This window comes from Nothobranchius furzeri, chromosome 16 (assembly GCF_043380555.1).
Source record: "Nothobranchius furzeri strain GRZ-AD chromosome 16, NfurGRZ-RIMD1, whole genome shotgun sequence".
NCBI classification, from domain to species: domain Eukaryota; kingdom Metazoa; phylum Chordata; class Actinopteri; order Cyprinodontiformes; family Nothobranchiidae; genus Nothobranchius; species Nothobranchius furzeri.
In genome coordinates, this window is record NC_091756.1 from 54,579,945 (window position 1) to 54,603,840 (window position 23,896).

At 43.0% G+C, this 23,896-nt stretch overlaps 1 protein-coding gene across 1 annotated transcript in view; it reads right to left on the reverse strand.

The window, feature by feature from the left end:
* Nucleotides 1-2,378: 2,378 nt before the first annotated feature.
* LOC107387307 (protein HID1) overlaps nucleotides 2,379-23,896 on the reverse strand; it is a 22,203-nt gene continuing 685 nt past the window's right edge. Inside the window, exons 2-19 of the mRNA XM_015962203.3 lie at nucleotides 23,288-23,434; nucleotides 19,723-19,893; nucleotides 17,197-17,310; nucleotides 14,410-14,516; nucleotides 11,820-11,936; nucleotides 11,016-11,247; nucleotides 9,838-9,909; nucleotides 9,609-9,749; nucleotides 8,282-8,372; nucleotides 8,056-8,207; nucleotides 7,861-7,939; nucleotides 7,621-7,785; nucleotides 7,328-7,546; nucleotides 3,867-4,009; nucleotides 3,711-3,794; nucleotides 3,541-3,632; nucleotides 2,632-2,790; nucleotides 2,379-2,541 (exon numbers count right to left, since the gene is read on the reverse strand). Of these exons, the coding sequence (XP_015817689.1) occupies nucleotides 2,478-2,541; nucleotides 2,632-2,790; nucleotides 3,541-3,632; nucleotides 3,711-3,794; nucleotides 3,867-4,009; nucleotides 7,328-7,546; nucleotides 7,621-7,785; nucleotides 7,861-7,939; nucleotides 8,056-8,207; nucleotides 8,282-8,372; nucleotides 9,609-9,749; nucleotides 9,838-9,909; nucleotides 11,016-11,247; nucleotides 11,820-11,936; nucleotides 14,410-14,516; nucleotides 17,197-17,310; nucleotides 19,723-19,893; nucleotides 23,288-23,434 (2,349 nt within the window). The 3' untranslated portion in view covers nucleotides 2,379-2,477. The remainder of the gene's footprint in view (nucleotides 2,542-2,631; nucleotides 2,791-3,540; nucleotides 3,633-3,710; nucleotides 3,795-3,866; nucleotides 4,010-7,327; nucleotides 7,547-7,620; nucleotides 7,786-7,860; nucleotides 7,940-8,055; nucleotides 8,208-8,281; nucleotides 8,373-9,608; nucleotides 9,750-9,837; nucleotides 9,910-11,015; nucleotides 11,248-11,819; nucleotides 11,937-14,409; nucleotides 14,517-17,196; nucleotides 17,311-19,722; nucleotides 19,894-23,287; nucleotides 23,435-23,896) is intronic.

Here is a 23,896-nt window from a genome sequence, read left to right on the forward strand (position 1 = left end):
CCATCCTCCCTCACTGACTGTATCTCTGACATTAGTTCATTTATAAAATTAAAAACACTAAAATTCTATGATCTGGTGGACTACAATATTTTAAAATGTATGTATAATGCAAACAAAAGGAACTTACCTGCAGGTTTAATCAAAAGATTTACAAAAAGACATAGTAAATATGATTTAAAAGGACATGAATTATTTAATATACCTAGACATCGGATACTCATAAAGGAACATTGTGTGTCCACATATGGAGTTAAATTGTGGAATAAATTAATTACTGAAATCAAGAATGCAAAAACAATATTGACTTTCAAAAATAAAGAGATAAAAAATGAAATGATTGACTTATATATAGATCTGTTACATAAATGCATGAGAGGAGGGGGGTTGGGGGGATGAAAAAATAAGGAAACAAGTCTTTGTAAGCATATGTGTATATGTGTATGTATATAGGTCTATAACTTTATGCTTCTTTCTGTGTAACTTGTTTTCTTTCTTTTTTTCAATTCATGGGTTGAGGTTGTGTCAGCCAACCAGTCCAGAAACTATATTGTTCAAATTTTTTAAGAATCATATGATTGTTTCATTTGTATTAATGTTATTTTAGTTAAAAGGGGCAGATAACATAAGTTTTTCTTCTTTGTCCCCTTTCTCATTTTGTTTTGTCGCAATTTAGTTCTGTATTTCTATTTTAATGTCAATAAATGAAAATAAATAAATAAAACAAAAAAAATGTTCCTGGCTTTCCTCAACTTTCCGAAAATTAAACTCCAATAAGACCGAAATCCTTTGTTGGCTCCAAATCCACCCTTTCTTTAACTAACAATTTTTCCTTTACCATTGATAACTTCAGTTTCACCCTCCCTCTCGGTAAAAAGCCTGGGTGTCATTTTGGACAGCACACATTCATTTCAGCAACACATCAACGATACCATTAGAGCTGCTTCCTTTCACCTAAGAAATATTAACCGTCTCTGTCCCTCCCTTTCTCCTCAGACTGCTGCCCCCTTGGTCCATAGTCATTAGCCGTCTTGATTACTGCAACTCCCATCTATTTGGCCTCCCCCCGAAATCCATCAACCGCTTACAACTGGTCCAGAACTCTGAACAAACTCCACTGGTTACCTGTCAAATTCCAAATAGAATACAAACTCATGTTGCACACATTCAAATCCATCCATGATCTTGCTCCCCCTTATTTATCTAATCTGCTTAAAACTACCTCCTCCTCTCGCTTACTTCGTTCCTCTGCTTCACCACACCTCGTCGTTCCCAGGATCAGACTCAGTACTATGGGGGGGTCGAGCATTTAGCTACTCCGCTCCTAAGCTCTGGAACTCTCTTCCACCTAACATCAGGAACCTCGACTCTCTCCACCTTCAAGGCACACCTTAAAACCCATCTGCTCTGGCTGGTATTCTCTTATTTTATTTGCATCTTTTAGCAATGCTGAATAATTGACTGTACTTGTTTTCTTTGTTGTTTCTATGTTTGTCGATTTTTATCTTTACAGTGTCCTTGAGAGTCCTGAAAGGCGCTTCAAATTAAATGCATTATTATTGTTATTATTATTAATCTGTTTTTTTTGTTTGTTTTTTGGTTAGAAAAAAAGAGGGTCATCTAAAGCTCAAATGATCAGGAGGAGAGCCGGCATGATGAGATGATGTGAGATTAAGCTATAATTCAGGGTATCTGCAGGTTGAAGGGAGCTAAATTTAAGACTTTTTAAGACCTTTTTTAAGGCCACTTTGACCAAATTTAAGCTATTTTTAAAATTAAATTTAAGCTATAATTTCCAGCTATTACCTGGAACTGGTGCTAACCACGTCGCGAATATGGTATTAGCCATCCAGTTACCATTAAACTTGCACTTCCCCATGGTGCAAGCTCCCACTAGCTTAACCAGCTAATGCGCTCGTCTAAAAATAGCCCCCTTTCACAACCAACTGAATGTGTACGGTTCTGCTTATGGCAGCTTGCCAATCAATTTCTCTCTGGGATTAATAAAGTATTTTTGAATTGAATTGAACATCATACACCCAAAATGCTGAACACTAACTAGAAATTCACAATTTTTTTATAGAAATAAAAAAATCTTGTTTATTGAGTCTTTGGTAATTTAAGACCTTTGGAAACTGTATTTAAGGATTATTTGTAATTTTTAAGGATTTTTAGGGCCTTAAATTTGTAAAAGCTAATTTAAGACTTTTTAAGGACCCGCGGATACCCTGTATAATTACTCTTTTAGAATCTTTTTATTACAACCGAGTTAACTGACCCAACACCTCAAATGTAACCATATTAGCCAGAGCATTTTAAAATTTAGTGAAAAAAATGTATTTGCTTTATTTTGAATGTCGATGAAATAAAAAATTATATCCTTCCACATTTAGAGCTTCTTTATTTTTTAAGTAGGGGGAATCATTACAGATGTGAGGGATAAACCAGGCAGTATCGCTGAAATAAACACCCGCAGCTCCTCAAATCCTCTGAATCTCGAACAGCCGGATGTCGGTGTCGTACCAGACGGGAGGATCCACGTTGCTGCAACAAGAGAGAAAATCACAAGCGTCCAAGTCTCAGACATTAGATCCAGCAGCTGTAAGACGACAATGTGAAGGGAGAGTGGTTTACCGCAGGTAGATGACTCCCCACATGTAGGTGCGGAACCACATGGCAGTGCCAGCGTTCGCTTGGTACTTCCTGATAAGAATGGGATGAGGAACAGGCAGCAGGCCGACGAGCGTGCCGTGCTGCAGGAACTTCAGGATTTCAGACTCATCTGTTAGACCCCTGAGAATAAAAATAAATCTCATCTATTCAGGATCCAAACACGGATGTTTGGTCTCCCTGCATGAACGAGGATCTAAGTCACTTCAGTTCTGAACATTAGTGCATTATGAGTGCTTTATAAACCAGTAGCGGATCTAGGAATTTTGTGAGGATGGGGCCATCAAGGGGCCACAATATTTATAGAGGGGCCACGTACAGTCCAACATACTTGCATACTATTCCCAGTTTTGTATGGTAGATACAGTTTACCACCCACTCAAATCTTCTGTTAGATTTCACACACTATTTTGCTCCTTAGCGCCACGCGGCCACTAGTGTTTGGACTCGGAATTGCATCCACCTATAATCTCATAACCGCACAAAGGACAGATGAGTGACAGGACAGGGGCACTACAGGGGCCAATCATATTTCAGGAGGGGCCAGTGCCCCTGTGGCCCCGCCCCTAGAACCGCCAATGTTATAAACTCCCAATCGGGTTAAATTTGAACATTAGAGAGCATGTTCTAGTTAGATTTTTAGGAATATCCTTCTAATGCAGATACAAGGAAAGCATTCGTTCCCTTATTTGCCCTACAGCCTGCACTATTGGAGAGTAACACTAGTTTTACATATGGACAATATGTGTTACATAATATCCACTCACACATAGAAAAGTAAACAAATGTATCCCACTTGAACAAGCTGACTGATTGCTGAGCTTCGACTTGGAGAGTCTACAACATTTAGTTTAAAGATAAACAATCTCATACTTGTCGATGCAAATCTTTTCCACCTGAGGCACCAGAACCTGCAGCAGCCTCATGATCGTTTGGAGAGGAAGTTTGGATTTCCACGACAACATCTGAGAAAAAGTAAATGATGAGAAGAGTCACCTGACAGCAACAAGAGTCAAAGTTCAGCAGGAGGAACATGTTCTCACCCAGTCTGGGCTGGCGCTCCAGGATGCCTCCGATGAGACGCTCGACATTCGACTCCTTGATGCCACTGGCTGTTTGTGTTTAGTCTGACGACAGATTCAACTTTTAGAAAAAAGAAAACCAAACCCAGGGATTGACAGGTGAAAGGTCAGAGGTACCTCGTGGTTTCTCTTCAACTCGGCGTCACTGACTCCGTGGGTGGCGTTGCTGTCGGCTGGCTTCGCTGCAGATGGTGGAAGTGGCACAGTGATCATCGTCCCGTCTTCACTCACCTGAGACCTCTCTGTTATCTTATCGATTCCTGAAACACAAATTCAAACCTGCTGTCATTTTCATTCCGGGGCTTATTGAAAAGCCTAGATTAATTATTGTGTCTTTAGGGTGAGTTTGAAGCTTTAAATCTTTATCTTGGCTTAGTTTACCAGCTTAGCATAAAGTAAAAACACTGACAAACTATAAAAGAAAAAAATATTGAAATTAAAATCTACTTGATCAACAGGGAGCAAAAAATATTTACTGATAGTTTTTTTCTGAAAGCTTATTTTGTCTTTTTGTCATTCCTGACACCAAACATCCATCCACCCATCCTATTCTGCTTATTTGAGGGCAGCAGCCTAAACAGGGAAGCCTAGACTTCCCTCTCCCCAGCTCCTCCGGGGGAATCCCAAGGCGTTTCCTGGCCAGCTGAGAGACATTGTTCCTCTAGTGCACACATGTCAGACTCAAGGCCCGCGGGCCAGATGCGGCCCGTGGAGCATTTTTATGTGGCCCGCGAGATAAATATCAAAAATATATTAAAACTGGCCCGCTGGCCGATTTTACCGCAAAGACTTCAACTCCCATGATGCTTTGCAGCGTCAGCGCGGAGCCGACGCGCCTCCTCCTCTGTGTTTTTTCCAGCGCCTGCTGCCGGTGTCTGCAGCTCCGCTGTCTCGGACAAACTACACTCCTCTCACTCAGCGCTGAGTTCACTCAGCTGTTTTCTGACGTTGAAGCCCAGAAACGGAGATTCTAGCCGCTCAGTAATGTGTTCACGACTGAAAGAGAAAGTTTTCCAACTAACGTCCAGACAGAGCTGATATAACTCCAGCGAGCAGCGACATGCTCAAACCAGCACGACTCTGTGGTCGTGTTTCCTCCCCGACACACAACAACGTGGTCAAGCTGCTCAGACATGTTCAGCAGCACAAACCTATGTGAGCACCTGTTGTCATCTAATGTTGTCGTTATTATGATGAAGATGAACAAAACAACAGGAGTCTCCTCCTCAGCTCAGATCAGCCCCATGATGCAGGTATCTGGCTGGAACAGGTGAGCATCACAGTAAACCAGTGGAGCAAACTGAGCTTTAAATATGTTGGTTTTATGCTCTTTTTCTGCTCCAAAACATGAAAGTTAACAGGTGAGATGTTGCATTTTCATTTAAGATAAAATGATATTTTTATTTTGTTGTTGGCCCGTGAGAAAAGATTTAAAAGATTTAAAGATTTAAAAGATTTTAAAAATGCTGATTATACCACAAGTAATGAATACCACTGATGCCTTTTATTTAAAACTGACTTGCTCGTGTGTCATTTGTTTATTCCACATTCAGTGTTAACGCAGAAATAAGTTTGTTTCCTAATTTAAAGGTTCAAAATTGCATATATGTTGTTAAAGAAAATGTGCAAATTTGCCGTCACTTTTTCAAAAAATATTAAGTTTGGCCCTCGACTCCGTCCCAGAGTTTCATTTCGGCCCCGTGTGAGTTTGAGTTTGACACCCCTGATCTAGTGTGTCCTGGGTCTTCCTTTAGGTCTACTCCCAATTGGACGTGGCTGGAGAACCTCACCAGGGAAGCATCCATGAGGCATCCTAACTAAATGCCAGAGCCACCTCTATTGGCTCCTCTCGATGTAGAAGAGCAGCAGATCTACTCTGAGCCCCTCCTGATTGACCGAGCTTCTCACCCCATCTCTAAGGGAGAGCCCAGCCACTCTGCGGAGGAAACTAATTTCAGCTGCTTGTATCCACGATCTCGTTCTTTCGGTCACTACCCAAAGCTCATGACCATAGGTGAAGGTAGGAACGTAGATCGACCCGTAAATTGAGAGCTCTGCCTTCCGGCTCAGCTCTCTCTTCACCACGACAGATCGGTACAACTCTCGCAGCACTGCAGACGCAGCACCAGTCCACGTATTTAATAGTAGTTTTTTTTTCGTCCTTTAACAAGCAAGTGCCTATATTTGATCATACGTGCATGCTTTCAACTAGCTGATAAGAGTGTGCCGCTTTGAGTCTAGAATATTGATCCTTTTCACAATCTTGTAATTGTCTGAGATTCTGAATGTGGGGTATTCATCAGCTGCAAGCCATAATCATCACAGTTATGACAAATAAAGGCTGAAATATCTGGCTTTGCATGTAGTGAGTTTATCTCCTATATTGGTTTCACCTTTTAAGTAAAATTACTGACACAGAAAAAGTACTTTTGCACTATATTCCAATTTTTCGACCTTTATGGAGTTTTTGTAGGTTTATGTTACTCGTTATTTATTTTTTTCTACATGCTGTGGTACCTGTGGCTGTCCTGTGAAATAGCAAATGGTAAATGGCCAGTATTTGTAAAGCATCTTCTTATGGGCTCTGCACACGGGAGGCGACATCGCCTCTCCTCCATTCATTTTCAATGAGACATGCGCGACAAAGCGATAATCGCGGGTCTCCCTCCTACCAAGCGAAACGCGAAAAAGGTGCGTGTGAAATTTTGCGCTCGTGCACGTGTCGTGCACAGGCGACGCGATTCCAGAAAGTTGAAATATTTTCAACTTTTCATCGCTGTCGCTCGGACGAGGACCAATCAACGGAGGTTTCATTCACTGACCAATGAGCGGACAGGATGCTCCGTACATCTCCGAGCAAACATGGAGGAGAAGTTGATTATTATTATGTTTTATAGTAAAATCAGAAGTAAGATTTCACATAACTCTAGCAGCACCTTGTGAAACATCATATCTACCGCTTTTTTAACTCTGAACCGCTAAAATAACCTTAATTCCCTCCAACCTGACACAGCCAAGCAAAACAACGGAAGTTTCGATTTCGCCGCGGAACAGAACGCGTAGACGGTTTTGCCGCTGGCCGCTGCCGCGGATCGCCTCCCGTGTGTCAGGTAATAAAAGCGACGGCGACAAATTTCGCTGATCGCGGTCGTTTGTCGCCTCCCATGTGTCGAGCCCATCAGGGTTCTGCAACCCCCCAAGGTGCTTTACAACACAATCAGTCATCCACACATTCACACACTGGTGGTGATGCGCTACACTGTAGCCACAGCTGCCCTGGGGCGCACTGATGGAACTACCGAACACAGGCACTACCGGTCCATCCGACCACCACCAGCAGGCAAGGTGGCTTAAGTGTCTTGCCCAAGGACACAACAGCAGAATTCTCTACCAGGAGCTGGGAATGGTCCTATAACCCTCTGATTACTGGACAACCCGCTGTCCTAGAGTTTGCTGACACCCCTCCAACTATTTTTTGCGGTTTCTATGCACCTTATGGTTGTTTGATTAACTTTATTTAGTATCAAAGCTGTATTCTAAGTCAGATTTGAAGTTTCTAGACTGATCCAGCGTCCTACCTGGAGTGGCCTCTAAACTGGCTTTGAGTGTGCCGGGTTCAGCGGGGGCAGCAGGTCTGGATCCTTCCATGGACTCATCTGTAGAGTTAATGTTGTCTATGCCAGACTTTTTCCTCTTTTGTAAAGCTTTCTGAATGGACGGCCCATCGGTCGGCAGGTTGGCTAGCTGCTGGAAAACGTTGCGCTTACGGATGATGGCGTAAACAAGGTTGGAGTTTCCTAAACGAGAGTTCAGAGCTTTAGGTTGTGTCCTGAATGCTGCCACACGGACGAGCTCGCGTCTTTGTTCTCACCATCAAACTGATACTGAATGATGTTGTTGAAGACCTCCAGCAGGAAAAAGACCAGATTGTGGTTCTGAGGAGCAGTGAGGAGGAACCAGGGAGTGGAGAAGGCCTCTAGGAGGTGGAGCAGCTTGTTGGCTGCTACCATGGAGAGGCTCTTCAGGTACGGTGAAACTGTGGAGGCATAAACATGCTCAGAGATGCCTCAACTCCTCCAGCAGGTGGCAGTAAGTTAGCTGTTTTACTTACTGTTCACGATGATGGTGAGCAGGCAGTCAAACAGAGGATGGAGACGCTGGTGACCACAGGTGATGATTTTATGAAAAATCTAAGAAATATACGAAATATGAATAAAAGTGACTCCAGGGGTCCTGAAAGCTAACAGTTTACAGAACAAACAACACATCTCTGAATCTCCCGGGTGTTCAGTTTCAGGCTTCTCACCACGATGAGCAGATCGGCGTGAGTTCCTGTGAAGACAGGAATGTCCATGGGGACCCGAAGAGTGTAGGGTTTGTTCAGACGAACACCGAAGTTTCTCTCTCCACTCAGCAGCAGCAGGATGAACACTCCGATGTGCACGAGGCCCACGCGAGCTGCAGCACAAACAGATAGAGCTCACACACTTTAAACTTCTTATTCCATTGTTCTTTAACGGAAATGTACTCACACTGATCTGCCCTGGCGTCGTTCAGGTAGAACAAGATGGGGACCAGCATCTCCAACACGTCGCTGCTCTTCAGCACAAAGAACAGGAACTTCTGCAGCCAAGAACATTCGGGTCAGGTCATCAAACATCCAACAAACGACAGCACGAGGTGCAGAACAAAAACAGCAAATCAACTTCTCGGGTGTTTTGTGACAAAGTTTAAAAATCTCTTGTTGCTCTAAAACCTTCAAACAACCAGCCCTGCTGCCTTTCTTCTGAACCAACAAGGGTTAGCGTTAGCCTGGCCGGCCGTACTCGTCCTCTGCTCTACACAGAGAAGGAGTCTGGTAACTCACAGGCAGAGAGGCACATGAGGGGCGGGACTAGCCAGCTCAAAAATAACCAATCAGAAAAAAGGCAGAAATGCCGACCGTACCACGCAACACAGTAGTTCTTTAGCTGTAGTCAAAAATGGCGTCTGGCGGCGGCACAAACGTCTTTGTTTAGAAGAAATGCTTTTAGCGCTTCGACTTGTTGTTGTTGCGAAGCCGTTTACAAGAAGGGACACAGCAGACTGCACTTCTTGAGGACGCTTAGGTCCTTCAATGTCTGTAGCAAGATGCTGCAGATCTTCTACAAGTCTGTTGTTGAGAGTGTAATCTCTTCAGCCATCGTCTGTTGGGGTAGCAGCATCAGAAGCAGGGACCTGAAAAGGCTCAACAGCCTGATAAAAAAGGCCGGTTCTGTTCTGGGGACGACTGTGGAACCGCTGGAGGAGATCATGCAAAGAAGGATTCTCCAGAGAATCAAGAAAATGATGGACAACCCTGAGCGTTCTCTTCACAAGACTGTCCGACAACGGAAGAGTGTCTTCAGTCAGAGGCTTCTTCAGTTTCGCTGCAACACTGACCGCTACTGGAGATCCTTCCTGCCAACAGCCATCGTAATATAAAATAACTCTTTGATGACTTGATTATTATTATTATTATTATTATTCTGAGCTACTACAGCAATCAATTTCCCTCTGGGACTAATAAAGTATTTTTGAATTGAATTGAATTTTAAAGACGGGTTGAAGTCATTTGGAACAGAGGAAAGAGCTGCAGCCAACTCCGCTTCAGTCGCCATGTTTATGACAAACTCAACGTCGTGGTGTGTGAGGTACGCTGCTCAGCGCCGATTGGCTCGGTTAGAATTCTGGGAGGGTGGGGTCATTTGAATAGAAGTGCTCCAGGCTAGGTTAACGTGCCTCGGTGACCGAGAAACTTTACCAGCAGTACACCAACTTTAAAAAGCATTTCCGAAGTAAGCTCTGCTAATTACAAACACATACAATACAGCCCAGCACCTTGTTGAAGTCACAAAACTTCCAGAAGAGGATCAGCAGCTCCTGGTGGAACTGGATCTTCTTGGTTGATCGAGGCAGATAAGTCTGGATCAGAGGGTTGTTGAGCAGCCGAGCCAAACCTTTCAGAACGAAATTCAGGTCCTGGTGAGCAAACAGAAAGTACAAGTTAACCTATTTCATTATATGATCCTGGTCCCAGCTCAAACCAGACATCAGTGTGTCACAGTACCTCCTCTCTGTGGATCCTGGAGAGATAATTCACAAAGAGGTTGTCAGGCCCGGAAGGCTGGGAAAAGAAGACCTTCAGAATATTAAAGAAAACATCTCCTATTTAATATTTATGTTCGGTTAGACTCAGCTGATGATTTACTCTAGAGATGTGACTGTAGGAAAGAAGGTTTTATGTTTAAAGGGTGGTTCACTCATTTAATCAATACATTTGCAGTGGTCTCTAGTAGGAAGGAATACCTTGTAAGTCATTCTCTGGGGGTAAAAGCTCTGATGCACCTGAATCAGGAACTACAAGTCAGCTGGAGGAGAGAGTAGCTACAGACGGAAGGTTTTAGAGTCTTTAATTCTTGATATTTAAACATCTCACCTCGGACTGGATAAAAGCAACACAACTCTACCACTGACTTGTGTTTCCTTTGCAGTGTTGATGCTTTATCTCCACAATTAACTCAAGCATGAAGGAGTTCTGCTGTGTGGTGGAGTTGCTAATGCTAACTGTTAGATTCTGCTAGCAGATATGTTCTCTGCTGATTGCATTATTAGGTTCTTTTTTAACACCGGAGTGGTCGAAACTGTCAGCAAAAAAGGTAAAACAACTTTTCCTGTGTTGAAAAAAGAACCAAATAATGCAATCAGAAGAAATACACAGTAGGAATACACAAAAGATGTTCTCTGCTGTTTCCTGGAAGCTAAACCGACAACAGCCTTCCCCATTGTGAGTCAAGATGGGCGAGTCCATGAATGTTAGGTGACAGTGTGACGTAGATCTGTCAGGCTTTTCTAATTCTAGAGTTTCACCGTCTATTATCCATCAGAGGCTAATGCAGGAGATCGGTGTAGGAGCCTATTTTCATGTTCAGCCTGAGTAACCAAATATAATCAGAAATATTCATTAAAAATAATAAATAACCAGCATTCCACACATTTAAGAAATCAATAACAGGTTTTACTAACTAACAATTTACAAAGGATAACTCTTAGTGGGGTTCCACAGAGTTCAGTACTGGGACCAAAGAAATATTTGCTGATAATATAAACTTATTTGCATCACTAGGAGGTATAAAACAACAAGATATATATTAATATTAAAATGAATAAAAACAGTAGAGAGATGAGCGACATCTTAAATCTAATTAACCAATATTCTAAGGTTTTGTTTTAAGAAAAATAGCCTACCTCTGGCTCCTCCTCTGAAGGAAGGTGTGTGGAGGCGTCCAAAGCCTGGAGGGCAGCACTCGCGGCCGATCTGTTCTCGTGTTCCAGCGTAACGATCAGGATCTGCAGCGCCTGCTCCACCAGCTGCTCCCGGTAGTCAGAGAACAGCAGGTGGTTGTACGGAAATCCGTATCCAATTGGATCGTAGGCACACACCACATTTAGCAAGGATGTGAACAGAGGCAGGGCATGTCTAAAACAACAACAGGTATAGATCAGGCCGATCTTCAGATCTGTGATTACTGAAAACTAAAAATAAAACAACAAAAACAGTTTCCTGCTGTAGACTGGCTGGTTTTGCCTCCTTTCTGTCTGATGGTTCATGTTATAGGATCTGAGGAGTCAAAACTGAATACATGTCCATGACTATTTCATACGGCAGTACCACTGATGACCACCAGGTGTCAGCTCCAGAGCCTGAGAGGCTAAGCAGACAAATGGTCAAAAATCCTGTAATTTCGTCATTAAATTAAGAGTCAATACATGTTTTGCCCACTAGTGTCATCACGTCGATTCAAGCCCTCTGATCATAGTTTCTTTAAAACTCATTTACACTCAATAAAAGATTTAATTGGCCAATCTGTAAACATGTCTGATGGTTTTGTTCCCTCTCAGCTGAAGTGACCATGTAAAATGTGTAATTTATAGCTGTTAAACTAAAGCAGTTAGATAAAACTACAACAACATTAACAACAATAATAATAGTAATAAAATAGTGTAAAATACTTAATAAAAGCAGACAGAAGCTGAGAGTCTGACTATCACCTGTTTTCTGCAGAACAAAAGAAGGAGACCCAGGGGTCAAACACTTTGCAGTCAGAGGAAGGAGAAAGGTACATGGCTTCAGAGAAACAGGTGAGAAGCAGCTTCAGCAGCTCTGTCCTGAAAATAGAAACATATAGAAAAGCTCAAGATACTCCTGAAATCATGCTTCAGTCTCATTTTTATGGCATAACTTCTTCAAAAGCAGCAACGTTGTCCAAAAGCGTAAGAGCCCCCTCCCCCCTCTACAGACAAAGCACGGAAGCATCAAACAGCACCACGGCTGGAGGAATGTCTGGAGGACGCACTGTAAACGGGAATTTATACAAAAACAGAAGATAAAACCAATTTAATACATTTACAACTAGCCAACTTCGGTGATTTGGACAGTAAATTTGATTCAATTGAAGTAAATGGTAAAACATTGAGATAACATTTTACAATAAAGGTCCCTTTTTAGTGCATTATTAAGCAATAATAAACAAAGGATCCCTTTATTTAAGTTACCGTTATTGTTAAAGAGCAAATTGCAAGTTAGAGACTCCAATGAACCAATGTTTAGAGAAACATAATAAAACCTTTTTAAAAAATGTTTACACATACATACATTATTTAGGCCAGTGGTTCCCAACCTTTTTCCCAAGGGACCCCGTTTTTTACCAGTAAAATTTTTGACGACCCCCTCCCATTCTCTCTTCCAGTACAAACATTATTAAGAAATGATAAAATTGTTCAAGCACATTTTAATATGCTTTGATTCAATAGATAACAGTAATAGTAGGCTCCAGTACAGAACAAAGTCATTAACAAAACCAAACAGAGCATAATGTGCTTGACAGTTTGTATTACTTTTCTGAACACATTGTTTCTTGTAAACACTGATAAATCAATCATTCCTTTCAATAAACGTTTGACACATAAAAAATACACTGAGCAAAATGTACATGTGTATATTACTATTACTTTATACTAGATTATTTACTGTAAAGGCTGTGATTAATCAACCAGTCCTATCTTTAATGAACTTTGACACTTGAAAATAAAACAGTGAGCTGAGCAAAATGTTCTTAAAAGTGTGTTACTCTTTCTGTACTAATTATTTTCTGTCTTAATATCAGTAAACTTTTCACTCATGAAAAAAAAGTGAGCAAAATGTAGGCTATAAACAAGTAATAAATGAAGTTTTAACCCCTTAAAGTGGAGAGGTCCTGGCGACCCACTGAGAGGCTTTGGCGCCCCCTTGTGGGGGTCAGGACCCCCAGGTTAGGAACCACTGGCTTAGGCTTTTAGAGTCATTTTTATGAGGAAAAATGTTTATTTTATTTTGCCATACCAAATGACATCAGTTGAGGGAGTCCTGTTAGCTTAATCTGTGAAAACTATGGATTGTAAGCTGGTTCTGACGCAGAGGAAACTTTAAATGTTAAAAAACCATAAAGTTATGTGTTTGCTGCATGCCCCAGAGAGCAGAGACAAACCAGAGGGAGAAACCATCGGCCAAAGCAGAGAGATTGAGAACAGCGGGGGAGCAGCAGGCGAGTTAACGATGCTAGCTTAAACTCGTGTGCATCGCAATATTGTACAGATTACTATCCAGACAATTAAAATAGTATCGGTCAGTTAATATAATATTAATACTAATGAGCATCTGTCAGCGGTCTCATACTTGTTAATATCCGTTCACCTAACGTAGTTTAGCGCTTAGAGAGAGGGAGAGAGACATCTGTCATCCGGTTCTGGAGCTCATGCGGGCTTCTGTGAGCTGGATCTGACCCAGACACCAGCTTGACTGGCTCACTAGTATTTTTAAAGGCCACGTATCCTCTCCCGGTGGTCCTGGCGGCGGTTCTGATTTGGTTACACCCAGAAACCAGCTCTACTGGCCCGCTGAGCCATGTGCCCCTTCTGTTGGTCGGTTCTGATGGTGATCTGAGCTCCAGAAATGAGCATTTAATTGTTTAAACCCCACCATGGGTCTCCAGAGCCCAGCGCGGACCTCCCTGACCCGGTACCGACCAATGTGGGCTACAGAAGTCCGTCTTTTCAGCTGCACAGAACGCCCTCAGGCACGGAGATTGAGGCGTTGTTTCTCTTAGGTGGAAACCCGAGGACTCGATGTCCAGACAGGCTGGAGTTGGTACAGCCTTCACAAACTAAAGTTTATCAACATGAACACAATCCATAACTAGTAAACACACACACTGACTAGATCACATGACCTCTCTACCCTAAAACTAGCCACTCTCCACACTGAGCTGAGGCAACGCCGAGCTTCTAACTCCCTTTGGTTACGTCAGAGGTTCAGATTTAGAAAAAAGAGCCTTTTAGAAGCTCTGCTGAGAAAGGCCACTTTTTACTAGAAAACTCTGCTGTTATGTATTTTAAAATGAAATATCCACAATAAGATTTGAAATAGTATTTTTGGACAACATTTTGTATGAATTAGAAAAAAATTAACCTGCAAACTGCTTTTTAAAGCATCTTTCTGGACTATTTCTGTTTATCCGATGACACCATCAAGTGGCTGACAAAACAAACTGTTCCCACTGAAGATATAGCGATCAAAATGAATAAGCTAGGTGTGTGACCTCACCTATTGAGGTCATGGATGTAGTTTGGAGGCGGTGACTGCGCAAAGCCAACTCCGGCCTCCCAGATGAGCTCACAGCTGTCAATGGGCCGCATGTCTTCCGATGCTTCCTGAAACAGAAAGGATGTGAGAGAAAGCCCCGCAGTCCTCTGACCCGAGATCCTTCGTGTGTTTAGATCATGTGGTTCCAGAGCTCCATGTGAACGGACACGGGACTAGAGCCGTGTCTTTGACACCTCAATACTGATAACTAAAGCCGTCTGAAGAGATGTGACAAGCTTTAAATAACCTGAGAGCTCAGAGTTTAGTTCACACACTCCCCTCATTGATCGGGGTTTGGGCAGTTGATCGCCTGTTGAACAAATGATCAGTCCAATAAATAACAAATTAAAATGGTTTTCATTCTGATATGTGCCCAGAATGCTCCTGTTTGCCTTGTTAACGTGTTAATGTGTTTGTTTATCATCTCTATTTCATCTTCTAGTTCCCTCTTCAGGGTATCTGCAGGTTTAAGGGAGCCAAATTTAAGACTTTTTAAGACCTTTTTTAAGGCCACTTTGACCAAATGTAAGCTATAATTTCCGGCTATTGCCTGGAACCGGTGCTAACCACGTTGCGAACGTGGGATTAGCCATCCAGTAGCCATTCAACTTGCCCTTCCCCATGGCGCAAGCTCCCACTAGCTTAACCAGCTAATGTGCTCATCTAAAAATAGCCCCCTTTCACAACCAACTGAATGTGTACGGTTCCGCTTACGCCAACATCGTACACAAAAAAAGCTGAACACTAACTAGAAATTCACGAAAAATTTATAGAAATAAAAGAATCTTGTTTATTGGGTCTTTGGTCATTTAAGACCTTTGGAAACTGTATTTAAGGATTATTTGTCATTTTTAAGGATTTTTAAGGCCTTAAGTTTGGAAAAGCCAATTTAAGACTTTTTAAGGACCCGCGGATACCCTGCTCTTGTTCCATTCACATCTAACTATCCATCTAGTTCATCATTTAATGGACCTTAACCAACATGCTGGTACACCAACAGCTAGTTCACAACCTGTCTGCTCCTCTTTCTGGTTCTCCATCGAACTACTTCACATCAAGTCCTTCTACCTCTCCATCTACTCCAGTCACACACGACATGGTTAACAGCAACCGAGTAGTCTTTGCCAAACTGGGGTCTGATGGTCCCTTCCAGGTTGCTGGTCCCATGGTGACAGATACTAGAGCTCCTCTCTGCAGGTCCTGATCTGTGTGAACTCAACTCCGATTTAGGAGTCAGAAGTCAGAAACTGTTCCATGACAACATGAGAGGGGGAGGGGCTTATGTCCAGAGACTAACTCATTTAGATCTTCAAAGATCTGGAGCTCTGTTGGTCCAAAACCACCTCAGCAGGTAAAAGGAAAGTCTGGCTGCTGGGAAGGGAAATGTAGCTCAAGATTTCTATTAAACCCCATTTTGACTAACAAGGCCAACCAAGGCAGGAGAATCTCGTCTCTGCTTTTTGCGGATGATGTGGTCCTCCTAGCTTCATCCAGCTCTGACCTTCAGCTCTTGCTGGGTAGGTTCGCGGCCGAATGTGAAGCGGCTGGGATGAGGATCAGCACCTCCAAATCTGAGACCATGGTTCTCGACCGGAAAAGGGTGGCTTGCCACCTCCGGGTCGGGGGAGAGGTCCTACCTCAAGTGGAGGAGTTTAAGTATCTCGGGGTCTTGTTCACGAGTGAGGGTAGGAGGGATCGGGAGATCGACAGGCGGATTGGTTCGGCGTCTGCAGTGATGCGGACGCTGAGCCGATCTGTCGTGGGGAAGAGGGAGCTGAGCCAGAAAGCCAGGCTCTCGATTTACCGGTCGATCTACGTCCCAATCCTCACCTATGGTCATGAGCTTTGGGTAATGACCGAAAGAACGAGATCGCAGATACAAGCGGCCGAAATGAGTTTCCTCCGTAGGGTGGCCGGGCTCAGCCTTAGAGATAGGGTGAGGAGCTCGGACATTCGGGAGGGACTCGGAGTAGAACCGCTGCTCCTCCGGATCGAAAGGAGCCAGTTGAGGTGGTTTGGGCATCTGGTCAGGATGCCTCCTGGACGCCTCCCCGGGGAGGTGTTTCGGGCATGTCCTGCCGGCAGAAGGCCCCCGGGTCGACCCAGGACACGTTGGAGAGGTTACATCTCCAATCTTGTCCGGGAACGCCTTGGGGTCCTGCCGGAGGAGCTGGTGGACAAGGCCGGGGAGAGGACGGCCTGGAGCTCCCTAGTTGGGATGCTGCCCCCGCGACCCGGACCCGGATAAGCGGAGGAAGACGAGACGAGAGAAGGCCAACCTGAAGCTGAGCCCAACCTGCTCCCACCTCCTTTTCAGAGCGATGTTTCTTTGTGCTTGGTGGGTCTGCAGGCAGGGGGAATAAACACCCTGGAAGTGTTTGCTGAGCTGAGGAGGAGGAATCCACCTTGTTTAAACAAGCAGGTCTGCTGCTCCCTGAGTCAAGCAGAGTCACTCATTAACTCCATCTCCAGCCTGTGGATGCAGATGAACCTGCACCACCACACCACCCGGCCTGGGTTCTCTAACAAGAGTCTATGACCTCCACTTTCACTCTGCTTGTGTTTCTGATTTTAAATGAATAATTAATCTGTGATAATGACAGTTAACCTGGATAAGCCATGTGTTTGCAGCTGATGAACAAATCTGATAACACCCTTAACTAAAAACACACCTTCAGAGCAGGACTACGCGGTATACAGCATCCAAGAGCTGCAGGGTTGCAGTCAGAACACGGATCACACTCTGACCTTTTTGTGGCTCTGGACGGTGAAGTCAGGACAGAACAGCAGGTCGGAGATGGCGAGCAGCAGCGATTCAGCCAGAGGCCGAGCTTCATTCACATCATCGTCTTCATCCAAAGCCTGGAGAACAAAACACATCTGTCAAAAGAAGTTCTGATGATGGTTTTAGATGTGTTGTAGTCAAATGTGATTTGTTTTCTGTAGAACAGTAGTGTAGAAACAGGTTTATTGTCCTTATCCCATCCTCTCAGACAGGATTCTTCATACGGCAGAACCACAGAGCTCCTGTCTGGTGGTTAGAAATCCTCCAGCTTCAGGTGCTGTTTGGTTCGGGGGCCTGGCAGTGGTGCAGAGAAAATCCAGGACTTCTGCAATGGAAATGTTCCTTCTGAGGACTCCATGAGAGCATGGCTGGGAAGAACAGTCAGCCCAGCTGCGACCCAACATGTTAGAGCACATTAATGTAGCAACACATTTTGGAGAGCTGGATCCAGTAGAGGGAGAGTATAAAGGGAACAGCAGGAATGGTCAACTCAAATCTCCAGCGGAGGGTTTCTAGCATCCTGCAGAACGGTGAGGACCGGAGTCTCGGCTGGCCTGACATTAACAAACAATAGTTTTTCCATCTAGTAACCATTTGTGTGTGTAATTATCTCTTCGTCCTGTTGACTATACCCCAGTAACTCTCTATGAGGATTCAAGTCAGACCAGTTTACTGACTCGTCAAGCCCAGCAAGTCCAGGATCACCGACCCAGCTTTTGGTACCTTTAGCAGTGTGGGTGGGTACCGAGTCCTGCTGGAAAATGAAGTCAGCATCACCATAAAGCTCTAAAATGTTCTGGTAGATGTCTCTGTGGAACATGGACTTCAGAGGACACGGAGGACCAACACCAGCAGAGGACATAGAGACCCACATCATTACTGACTGGAAACTTCACATGGACCTACAGCTCTCCTCCCTTCATCCGATTTCAAATGACCTGCAGACTTTACTTTCATCTTAAAAGAGGAGTCTGGACCACAACAGTCCAAGTATTTGTCCCCTTATCTCTTCTGATGTTGTGTCTGGTTCAGGAGCGGTTTGACATCAGGAATGAGACATCTATATAGAATAAGTCTGCCTTTAAGGCTCTTCATGCTCTGACTCCAGCATCAGTCCTGGTGAAGGGCCCCCAGAGTCCAGACTGGATTTGGCTTTACAATCCTCTCAAACCTGCAGTTCTCCCTGCTGCAGGTTTTTCCTTACAGGTAACTGTCTAGAAATCTGCTCAGATACAGCCCTTTGAACTAGCAGCTCCTTTAGTGGCTCCCCTCCATATGGAGGATGTCGGTGTCTTCTGGACACGTGTCCAGACAGAGAGACCGTTTAGAGGCTCCAAAAACGTTTGCAGGTGTTTGGAGTTAATTAGCTGATACGGGTATTAGTTTCAATATTTAACATTTTCATAATGTTGGTTTTGAGACACAAAATTTAGGATTTTCAAGTTCTGTAAGACACAAGTCATCAAAACGACTAGAAATAAATGATTGGATTGTTTTAATAATCTATGACTTTCACTTCTGAGATGACTAAACAAATAGAGAGTCTTTGATGTACCCATTTATGTGTTGATGGTGTAAACTGTAGATTTGTAATCTAATTCAAACTAGCTTGGGTTATAAAACACGGGCCCGAACTTTTTCAAAGCAAACAGACTTTTGAAAAAACTGCAGGCAAAAGTTTAGGAGCTAATCTGGTGACTCGTTTGCATGGACGTAATTTTCACTTTAGAAGTGGGGGGGGGGACATGGGGGGGGGGGGTCTTTACGGTATGCTCTAATGGGAAACAGGCTTCAACACAAACGGTTGTTTTCCGCTTGGTCCTAGAGCTCAACTAGTGTCCATTTAATGTAGCGTAATATTGTTTTTGGATGGTAAAAAGTGCAGGGGTCAAAACTTGACTTTGGAAAAAGTGAGGGCGACATGTCCCCACCCCCCACCCCCCAAATTACATCCATGCTTGTTTGTAACAGGAAGAGCGTTCCGTTTAAGTCTGAAGGAGTTTGTATTGTTGCAGAGAAAACCAGTAACGTTGTTTCTTATGGGAAATGTTAAGCTTAGCTAATTGGAACCATTCGTGTTGCGGTTCACTCCGCAGAGAGCAACTGAGCTCCTAGTAGCAAGTTTTACTTGATTAATTTCTTTAAATCGAAAGGATTTTTCTGTAGAAGCTGAATTCACTCTTCTGTTCCACCCGCAGCTGCCTTGAACTTCTCCTCAGTTGCACACTTTCATCAACAGACATCCAATCCATCCTCTACTCAGCCACCGATGGAGACTCAGTACAATATGAGCAGTGTTCACAGCAAGGTCCCTCAGGCAGGTAACCAGAGACCACCTGGGCTTCAGATGAAAGGTGAAGGTTTGGACTCAGACCTCAGGCTCAGGATCAGCTCTGACGACCAGACAGCAGCATCTGCAGCTTTCAAACCAACTTCCAACATGGTTAAAAACAAAAATCATCTGCCCGAAGGATGTGTCCGACTCATACCTCAGTTCTTTTGGCTCCAGGGATGGTGGACCAGAAGAAACCTCTCCAGTCGGCATCCTCAAAAATGTACGGCAGGATTCGGGTCAGCAGGCGGGTGCAGTTCAACACGACCTGATGCTCCTTCTCCGAGGGGCAGCCGGAGTCAGCGCACTGAACCAGCCGCTCCACGGCCTGGTGGACGGGCCGCAAGAACCACGAGAGTCAAAATTATAGATACAAGTCCGACAAATGAATAATCAGCTTTCCTTTAACAAACAGAACCAATGTGGAGTAGAGGTGAAAGCAGAAACCAGTTTAAAGTTAAACATGTTTATATCTGTCATTGTTAACCCCAAAAAATGACAGAAAACATACAACTTCCTCAGAAAACAGAAACAGAAAATGTTTAAAAGGTTCTTCAGAGATTTTCTGCTTTGTTTTCCTATTAATTCAAAAAACAGAATGTTTTTTATAATCTCAAACAAACGTTAACTACCAGGAGAAACGGGCAGAGCTTCTGCTGTGAAGCCGGATCAAGCTGGTGGAAAGATTTCATTTCATTAAACTAGATCTCAGAGCAGGTCAAAAGCAGATCCAGGACCAGCTACGGAGGCTTTCAGATGAGCGTCTTCATGAGGAAGAATGTTTTAGAATGAAGGAACGTCAGATCCCATTATTCCCAAAACAACGCAACAGAAAACTTTATTTATATATAAAAGCAACAGGGTTGCCGTAAGTCCTGTACAACAGTTAAACATGAAATACTTGAGGCTTAATGATGGATGAATAAAAACACAAGCAGCTGGAAGGCTTTCAGACAGAGGCAAGATCTCAAACGGAGTCCAAGTTAGGTGATAGAACCTGTCTGATATGCCGCCGTAGAGCAAACCAAAGTGTTCTGCGACCTCTAGATCTACACCGTGCTTTAACAGGTAAAACGTCTGATCCAATGATCAAAGTAGGCTTGTCACGGTGTGAAAATTTAACCTCACGGTTATTGTGACCAAAATTATCACGGTTTTCGGTATCATCGCGGTATTTTTATTTTAAACGTGTTACATTTTCACACAGTTAAATAAACCCTGTACGTCAGAAAATATTGTCCTCAGTTTGTGTCTAAATTTTGCCTAAAATGTGTTATTTTGTAATTATGTTGTTTATTTGTTTACATTTTTCCCCTTTAGTCTTTAAAATACCAATATTTGCCCATAACTTCTTATTTTTGTCTGTTTGATGTCATCATTTTAAAAATATTAGATCAGATGATACTCAGTACTCAAGTAGCCTTCTAATCAGATACTTTTTACCCTTACTTGAGTAATAAACCCTATATCAGGAAAATATTGTCCTCGGTTTGTGTCTAAATTTTGCCTAAAATGTGTTATTTTGTAATTATGTTGTTTATTTGTTTACATTTTTCCCCTTTAGTCTTTAAAATACCAATATTTGCCCATAACTTCTTATTTTTGTCTGTTTGATGTCATCATTTTAAAAATATTAGATCAGATGATACTCAGTACTCAAGTAGCCTTCTAATCAGATACTTTTTTACCCTTACTTGAGTAATAAACCCTATATCAGGAAAATATTGTCCTCGGTTTGTGTCCTTCCAGTGAGCTTTGCAGATTTGGGAAAATGTCATCAGGCAGTAATCATTGTTAAATTATTAATTATTCTCGGAGAGAGACCAACTCTTATCTGCCCCTGGGAGCCCCGTAATGCATAGCGTCATTTCAACATGGGGGTGTCTGCGACACGGTTTATATGCAGGTAGCGGCGCTGCGGCTGCTTCATATAGCGACTCGTTGCATTCTCCCTCAACCCAAATCCTCGGATCACGCATTTTAGCTAAAACGCTAACGTTAGCTTGCCTTGCGTTGACTGTAGAGTTGTGGGTGATGGTCACGCAGATGTGTCATGAGATTTGAAGCGTTGCTGCCTTTCACAGACACTTTTTCTGCACGTGCTGCAAACAGGATCGCCGTCTTCTATCAGCTGTCCCTCGGCATTCTTCAAATATCCAAAAGATGCCCGTACTTCCCACTTTGTCTTCTTTGAGGGATAATAAATGTCCTGAATGCTGCTGTCTCCTCCTTTGACCATTATTTCAGCTTTAGCTTCAAGAAAGTTTTGGTTGTAAACAACAAAGTGCGCATGTGCCGCCGGTGTTGTGCCATAAATCGACTCACTGCCAAAAAATGATTAGCTTAGTTTTTTCCAGTTCGGAAGTTGTTTTAAGTGTTGCTATTTGTCTTAAACGTTCACAATAAGGATATATTAATCCTTTTTGCAATATTTGCGATTGAAAGATGGTTTGTGGTAAGAACTGGCTATCTTTATGTTACAGCCTTGATACTAAAAAATAAATAAACAATGTAAAATGGTGCCCTGTATTGAATGTAAACGTTGTATAAATGTAAATAAAAAATTCTCCAGCGATTTGATTTTTTTCCCCTTCCTTTCTTTAGTTGCTAATCATTTTTTGGCAGTGAGTCGATTTATGGCACAACACCGGCAACTTCAGCAGATGATACGGTGGCTGGTAAGGGTCACCGAGCCTACACCGCAGCCACGGTAATCCACCGAGATAATATAGTTTTTTAAAAAACAAGACGGTTATTATTATTGTCAACTTTTTTACCGGGTTTTACCGCTACACCGGTTACCGTGACAACCCTAGATCAAAGTGGGTCAGATGTACAATCTGGATGCAGCAGCTCAGAAAGTTTAAATAAAGATTTAAATGAAATTATTTAAGAATGGATTCTAAAACAAAGCGGCGGCAGGAAGAGGGATGCTAAAGCCGAAGTGGTCTGCTCACGTAAGAGCCCTTGTAGGTGGTCCATAGAGATCCGACCGATCCTAAACAGAAATGCTTTGTGAAAATCCAGCTGAGAGGTATTAAAAAGGATAGGATAGGTTTAAGTTTTACTTTAAATGGAAGAAACAACTTTCTCCACCGCATCAACCTGCAGTTCAGAAATCTGAGTGCCACTCATGGACCAGAGCTAACTTCCTACGATAGTCCACTTCATCTGAGCCAGGCTTGAAGCTCATCTGGTCTTTTGAGCAAAGCGAGACTCTAAAAACTAAAAGTAAACAGCAAAAAGGACGGAAATCACGTGGTGGGGTTCTGGCATCTGCTCTGATGACCCGACATCAGTGTGGTTGCTTTTAGCAGCTGGAGGAGGTGGTTCTGTGACCTCGGGTTTCTCCTTTCTTCATTTATTTTTCTGATGTTCTCCATGAATATCCATCTGTTCCAGTTTGAAAGTGCACAAAACCTAATGAAGGTGTCACGTTTTCAGCATCCCCACCAACTCAAGCAAGTCCCAGGGACTAGAACAGAGTCCTCTGGACTTGCAAATGCTGCCTTTAAGGGAAGAACTTGTTTTCATTTCAAATGGAACCTTTTGCCATTTTTGTTAGATTGAATAAAACAAGCTTTCTGATCTCAAATGTCCCCACATCCATCCTAATCTGTTTTGAGGAGAAACAAACCTTCAAAATGTTTACTTCATGAAATCTCACTCAGACTTCCGAGTGATGAGTTTTCAGATCTGATCCAGGTCAGCAGGTCACCTACCTTGTAGCAGAGGGTCGCCAGGTTGGAAGGAGACTCTTCTCTGACGGCTCGGATTTCTGCTGCAGGAACCAGAGCAAAAACATCCTGAGTAGCAATGGGTTCTGACCAGAACTGATCCCAGAACACGTCGTCTGTGGCCTCGACGGGCTGCAGGACAGGACACACACACACACATACATTCATGCAGCTGACTGAAACACCAACATCTCTGTTTCACACATTAAACACATAAATAATATAAAGGACACAGTGTTGGATTCACTCTGAATTTATATGTTTAAGCGGTTTTAAACTCGCATCTTATGAAGTATAGTTCCATCTGATCAACACAGTTCTGCACCAATATGTACGATTTCTATGTAAAACAATAAAAACAAAGACACACAGATCTGGAGAAAAAGAGCCCAAATTCAACATGAACATGACAGCTTTGTTTGTTTGTTTGTTTGTTAATTTATTTATTAAGACCTATTTAAAACGACTTGAGCAGCTGTCTTTAGAGCAAGGTCATCACCAACCTTTGTGAAGCTGAGAGCTACTTCATGGCATTGAGCCACACCAGGGGCAAGCAGGTTGAGACATTAATGACCTTTGAACTACAATAGAGCA